The 7,196-nt window shown below is 31.3% G+C and overlaps 1 protein-coding gene across 1 annotated transcript; it reads right to left on the bottom strand.

The window, feature by feature from the left end:
* Positions 1 to 2,293: 2,293 nt before the first annotated feature.
* On the bottom strand, positions 2,294 to 6,911 carry LOC106117720 (retinaldehyde-binding protein 1-like). The gene is made up of 6 exons (XM_013312126.1): positions 6,599 to 6,911; positions 5,146 to 5,302; positions 4,231 to 4,348; positions 3,688 to 3,822; positions 3,067 to 3,280; positions 2,294 to 2,804 (listed from the first exon to the last, which is right to left on the bottom strand). Exons 1-6 carry the CDS (start codon positions 6,759 to 6,761, stop codon positions 2,650 to 2,652), a joined length of 942 nt encoding a protein of 313 aa, XP_013167580.1. The 5' UTR covers positions 6,762 to 6,911; the 3' UTR covers positions 2,294 to 2,649.
* Between the last annotated feature and the right edge of the window lie 285 nt (positions 6,912 to 7,196).

Genomic DNA, 7,196 nt, shown 5'->3' with positions numbered 1-7,196 from the left:
ATTAATCTTTAGTATCCGCATGCAAGGTGCGAGAGATTTTCATGCTTTTGAAAACAGTACAACCGATTTCATCAGACAGTACGCGAGGACTTCCTATGGACTATATTACGATCGGGCTATCGATTAGAAATTGCACCTTTAAAAAAAGAAGCTAACGAGCCAGCAAAGCCCCTTGTAATATTGTGTCTCTCCTTTCAAACGAACCCACATACAATAATATATATATATATACACATATATATCATAAGGTGGCAAACGAGCGAGCGGCCACCTGAAATCGCTGAAATAGCGAAGTGATCGTTGCCCATAGCCATACGCAATTGCATATGCGTTGCCTACCTTTAATCGACGGAGGAGACTATGCACAGAGAGTAAATATTTTCCCTTTCCATGCATCCTCTCATCCGGAAAGTCCACTTCCACTTCCCATCCTTTCCTTATAAGAAAAAGGGTGGGAAGAAAAAGAGGACTAAATAAGGCCTCCGGGACGCACACTCATCAGAGGTAACGCGGAATTGCTTCCACTTGACGCCTGTCTTCTGTGTGGTCGTGGTATTTTACCGGGCGAGCCGGGACAATTCGTGCGAAGATCTTAAAGCGGGCTCTACCATTGTTAATATTTCTGTTTAGAGCAATTTTACGTATTGTAATTTTAATTATATGCAACAAAACTAATAGGCACTGTATTTTTTATTCTAAAAATGAAAAAAGAAATAAAAAAATCTGTAAAATAAAGAATCACATTGATCGTTTTTATTCCCTTTGGAACTTAAAAAAAATTTACCTTTTGAGAAATTTTACCTTGTTAAAATATTAAATCGTTAGCTTGTGTAAAATTAAATATGATAAGAACATTCCTACGTCAATGCAATGTTTCAAACAATTGTTGAAAATATTTAGGAATATTCACAAAACGAAATATTAACAAAATTACATTGTAAGTTTAATCAAATTAAATTTTATCGTTAATTGTTAACGTTTTAATTATTCTGATAAACAGACGAGTTTCTCTAAAAGATTTATGTTAATTTTTATATTATTTATTTATTCACGTGTATGTCATCGTACACTGAAACTGTTAAACCCTATTGTACTCTTATGTTGGTTAAATTGTTTTAGATTTATAATACTATGATTTAAAACAAGCATTTTTCAGGAAAGTTTTAAAATAAATAAAATTGTCAAGTATTTTTTAAAATATCACATAAGTTCAGTTTATTTTTCTTCTAATAAAATCAATACTTACATTAACAAAAAACTCCTACTCACGTCTTCTATTAAGGTTCTTCGTACACAAGGCAACGTAAATTTTCGACACTAACATGGTATGCTTGCGTCGTGACACACAACGTTGAATCGTCAACGCGATTCGTCTTCGTCGTCTTTTCAGTCTCCGGCAGTTACTCTACCATCTTGACAAATGCAGCGACTTTTCTCACCAAGATTTTGACAAACAGGTTGCGAGCGACTGACAGATTGTCGAAGTCCAACGAATGACCCTCTACGGCAGTGGGTCCCAACCTTATTTTGTCTACTGCCCACATTTTCACATATTTAAAAACCACTATAACTTCAAATTAAATTAATTATTTATTGCGACCTATATATGTAAATTAACGGAGAATTCTAAACGAAACTTTTACTATAACCCGCAACTTGAGACCTGCAGTGCCCACAAGGGAGCTTTATCGCCCACTTTGGGAAAGACTGCTCTATGGCATTGAATTGCGTAAGTCGAAGCGACTTAAATCACCGGGTTTCGAAGTTTGTTTGTGTACAAAGAGCCTAACAGGACGACTAAGAAATAAATTTGTTATAACTTTGAGCTGCTGTGTTAAACTAAAAGATTTACTGTCCCAAAGCGTGATAATTTGAACATATTACCAAGAGCGATATAAAAAATACTGGTAAACTCGCATGGACAGATGCTTGATAAAGTTTGTTTGCAAACTATAGTTTGCAATAAAGTATCGCACTTTTTTGTACGTCTGGAAATCTACTATCTACGTTCCGAGTAAATTGTTATCCTCGCTGTATGTGAGATCGTTGCCTGATATAAAAGAATAGCAAATAGTACATTCAAATATTTGCCATTTTCTGGAAGGTTTGTCTATTCTAATTTACGACTAACCTAATCGTTGTTTTATATGATCTTTAGAAGCAAATTGATTTGTTTTGTAGTTTAATTAAGCTTATCTTCTCATCAATCTTGATAAGTAAAAAATATTGTAAGTGAAATAAAAGGAGCAAACAAGGAGTTTATTTAATTTCTTTATTTAATATTCGATATAATTTGATAGGTTGTATACTAAAGTATAATTTAAATAATAATCTCTTCAATGCACCATTTCCAATAGAACCCTATAGTTTTACAAAATGTATACGCTTTGCAGGTAGCGTAAATACTTAGTTTAAATCTTTAATACTCCTCATTCTTTTTTTTTAAATAAACGGAAAACATATTTTAGCAGATATTTTAACCACAGATCCCACATTAAAATTAGTTGTCGTTATTGTAAAAATTTACTTCAATTTGTTACACATTTCAGCCAAACATAATAACCGAGATGAAATTATAAAATAGTGTAAAAACCTAAACGTTAAGTAATGCTTGTGTTTACATGCTTTTGAAACAACCTATTTTTATATTTAGTCTACTGTAAGTGTTCTAAACGTTCCTGGCATTCCAGCGTATTGTTCATTAAAAACTTGTGACTGTCGGAGAGCCTCATCTGTTCTTGTTTCACGCTGACCATCTAAATATGCAAGATGCTCATCAGTGCTAAGTAGCTCAACCCATGATTCTGCAAAATAAAAAAGTTTTTCTTGTAACTTTTTAAAACGCCTTCGGAAATATAATAGCAAATTTTTAAATTTTACTTTTGATATTTATTATTTGATAAAACGCGGTCTTTGAAAACAGATGAAAATAATGTTGAAAAGGGACATCTTGAAAGAATTTAACTTAGAAGTACTGTGTAAAACAGTTTTTATATTTATTCGGGTAGAAAGTCTCGTAGTTATTTTAGTTATTTTTACTCTATGCACTATTATAAGGTTACCCACCATGAATTTCCTTAACGCTTCCTCCTTCTCCACCAAATTCGGAGGGTAAAATATTCTTTGGTATATGTTCGTATACGGTATCCATAGTTTTATGTACGCAAATGCGTTTAATCAACTTTTCACTTAAGATCTGCTTTAATATCGTTATTAAAACATCAATTAATTTTGACGAACTCAAGATATGAATACCTTTTAATCTCATACCAAATCCTTGCTGTAAAAAAAAACATAAACATCAAAAATCATAGAAACTAAATAGTTGATAAAGAGTGACAGTAGCACTAAATATACTAAGATACACAAATAATGAAATGTTACACACAAAGTATTCTGTAGACTATAGTCGTAACAACTATATTACTCAAAACTTCTTAAGAAAGTAATTTATAAAAGATAGTATATAAATTATGAGGAAAAATGGCATAATTTCCAGCTGTGGATTCATTCATTTTAATTCCGGTACAGAAAATAAGGAATCCATTTATTAAATAGCTAAATTCAAGAATAAAGTCATATAATAAATAGAAAGAAAACAAATACATAATCAAAGTAATAATTTGTCTCTTTGTATCAACTTAAATAAAATACTATTATAATAATTAAAATATGCTATATCCTCACCATGTATATAGTTAATGCTTGGCGAAGTTCAATGGGATTTAATTTAGTAACAAAATCCATTAAATTAATTTCATTGAAGTCTGTAAATACTAGGAAGCCATTTAAATAATCGTGCACCTTTAAATATTCTGCTATCTGAAATAAACACAAGATTATTACATATTTAATTATTAACTGTTAGGACGGGGTTCCTACATTGTGCCGGTGTGCTGGAGCAGCACTAGCCTTACTAGGGAGTCGACGTTTGCGTCACCTCACTGATCGTTCCGACTCGACTTTGCGGCGAGGGTGCGCCGTTAGCGCCGGGGGATTCTGACTAATAATGTCTAAAATTACGTACAGTTATTAACTAATGGTTTATTTTAACCGTAATGTTAAAGTCCGAATTCATAACTGTCGTACTATAAAAAGAATATTAAAGTTGAAAGTTGACAAACGAGAAATTTATTTGTAAGCCAACTTGTAGGTATTTTTGTGCGCGACAGCAGCTAATCTATCTCCGGCACAGATATGCATATTAGAATATAAAAGCCGAATACTTACAATAATACAAAAATTATAATAATCCATAAACTGTGATGCCTCAAACGCTGCTCCGTTTAATTTGACCATAAACACCCGATGGTGATCAGGCGTCATCTTCGGTAATATAACTGGCCGTCTGTAATTAATGTTAATTGTCAAAAACTACCTGTGGCCCGCGTCTCCGTCCGCGCGGGATTACAAGTAGATGTTGGCCGATTCTCAGACCTGCTCAATATGCTCACATAATTTCATGAGAATCAGTCAAGACGTTTTATATACATATATATATATATATATTTATATATAAGATTAGTATTCTATGTATTCTTACAGACTATGTTGCATATATATGCCAAATTTCAGCGTGTTGCTTGCAGTTGTTCTGGAGATACGTTCTAACATTTATCCATCCATCCAAGCATTTGCAAATAACGTTAGTAAAATATTATTTTTAATAATCATTACCACTATTATAATTATTACATTTATAATTATTATATTACTATAATTCAACAAACTAAGTTGCAGTTATAACATGTGTGTATATTTTGTTTTCTTATCCGTCTTCTTTCCAATCTAATTCTTTTCCCTTCTAATAAGAAGAGGATAGAAAGAGGAGTAGGACTAGCTACTTATTAAAAAAAACAGACTATTTATATAATACGTTTGTATGTGAAACTTACTTCACGGATCTAGCCTTTAACAACAGACGTTCCATCAGGTTTTATTGTACAAAAATGATTATATAAATGATGGAAAAATAATAAATAACTATCAATTACGCAAACATAAGAAGCAGATAATTGGTATGTAAATAATATGTTACATATTGACAGCCTCAACATATATGTACAGCTTAAATAACTTATTTTATTTGTTCAAAAATATATAATATATTTTTGAACAAATAAATGTATGTAATATTTTGCTTACACAATATCATAAAGATTTCCAAGATCATGTTTCACGTTAAGCCTTCTAAAGAATGTCGGCATTAACGTTCTAAATGTGCAGATGCTGTCAATTTGCGCTTTAGATCTTTCCATAGACCCCTTGCAGGCGATGATTGTGGTCTCCAAATAATGTGGATCTGAAATAATATATGACATTTATCTTATATAAGTAAATTCATTCGTAACCAGTCGTCCGATACACCATTTGCGCGGAATTAAAAAGAACTTAATTAGTGTTTTTCCAGGCTATATTCTAACCCAAATTTCACCGCAACCCCTGCAGCCGTTCTGGAGATACGTTCAAACAAACATTGATATCCATCAATGTTCCATCCATCCATCCTACCATTCACAAATTCTCATTTATAATATTTGTAAGATGTTCATATCTGTGATAGTACATAGTGAGGAAATCTGAACATTTTTTTTCAGCGTGGTTGACTCAGGTTTAATCAGCCCTTAAGTTATATGTATTAGCTGATGACCGAATGGATTTATTTAATGGTTTTCGTCCTCAGTCAGAGTAGATAAATAATATTATACAGTGAACTACAACTAGAGGATAACATACATATAATGTTTACATTTTATTACAGTAATTTTAATTACAGTAATTAAGGTATATAAATGTTATAAACATGAGCCAAGTACACTAATATGGCCTTGAAAAAGACATCAACGAAATAACATCCTCTCGATGTAAAAAGTTTGGAATATTTAGCATACGAATTAAAACGCTACGAAATGGATTTACTTAAATTACTAAGTACCAATACCGTGAGTATTTTAGGTTTTGGTAAGTAATTAGTTGAAGTGGTTGGGTTCATGTCGGAAATTTACTTGACATTAAAAAAAATCAAAACTTTTTTTTTTAAAGATTGAGTTCAATAATAAATGTTTATTTTGATTAAATTATAATGAATTTAAAAGAGATAAAAGTTTTAAGAAAACTTGATGATGTTTTAGTTACCTCTCTACGTATGTACGTGACAGTGGTGATGTGACGTGATAAATGAAGAAAGCCTTCGGCATAGTTTCGACATCGAATTTAGAGACGCATTGAATTGCTTTAACTTTACTAAAATGCGAAAAAAAAGAAATAATTTTCAATGAAAAACTCGTATTCGTTATTTCGATATACGACAAAATTACACTGAAAATGCGTTGTAATATTTAAGTCAAGTTCACTTTAAGTTATTCAATATTTGAATGATGAATATAAATTCAAACTTTTGTGAGACATTTTCGTAATATATAAATATCAACCTGATGAAAGGCCCCCGATGGGCTCGAAACAAGTTGGTGCCGACACCAGAATAATACATGCGTGTTTTAGCCGTTTATATATGATTTTATTTAACAGTACTATAGAAAATAAAATTGATTATATCTTTGTTTCGATATTTAATAATAAAAAACATTACAATATTTACCAAATTTTTTGTTTTTAAAATGTGCCTGCTTTTTCGTCCACTCGTCCAATATTTTAATTGCTTCTTGCATTCGACCGGGCTGATGTAAATTACATTTCTTACGTACATATTCAAGAGTGTCTGGATTGAATTGTAACAGTGAATTTTTAGGAATGGAATCCATCTTCGTATTAAATATACACAGGTCCGTCGTTAAGGGAGAATTGATTAAAACTGAAGTTAACTCGCGATTGAGTAATTTCGATAACCAGTTAGTATTCAGCGCATTCTTGTCTTACTGTTTTTTTTTAATATAGAATATTTCATATTTTCAACCAGTTCACATTAAAAATAATTGAAATTATACCAAGGCTTGTTTATACTTTTTATTACGAAATTTAATTAAATACCAGTTTATTATGTACGTATATAATCAAATTTTTTAATTGATCGTTGAATTATAGTTCTTATCGTTTTTCTGTTTTAACTCAAAAGGCTTTGCTTACACGTGTTACCATTGCATTTCAATTTAATATTGTGTTTTATAATTATTGTAATTTTTGCATTTTTAAACGATCAATAAATATTTCGTCATTTTTACGTTGCTAGTATTCACAAT

Source organism: Papilio xuthus, unplaced genomic scaffold, assembly GCF_000836235.2.
Source record: "Papilio xuthus unplaced genomic scaffold, Pxut_1.1 DF827679.1, whole genome shotgun sequence".
Lineage (NCBI taxonomy): Eukaryota > Metazoa > Arthropoda > Insecta > Lepidoptera > Papilionidae > Papilio > Papilio xuthus.
The sequence above is the reverse complement of the archived record's forward strand: the minus strand, read 5'-3'. Positions and strand labels throughout refer to the sequence as shown.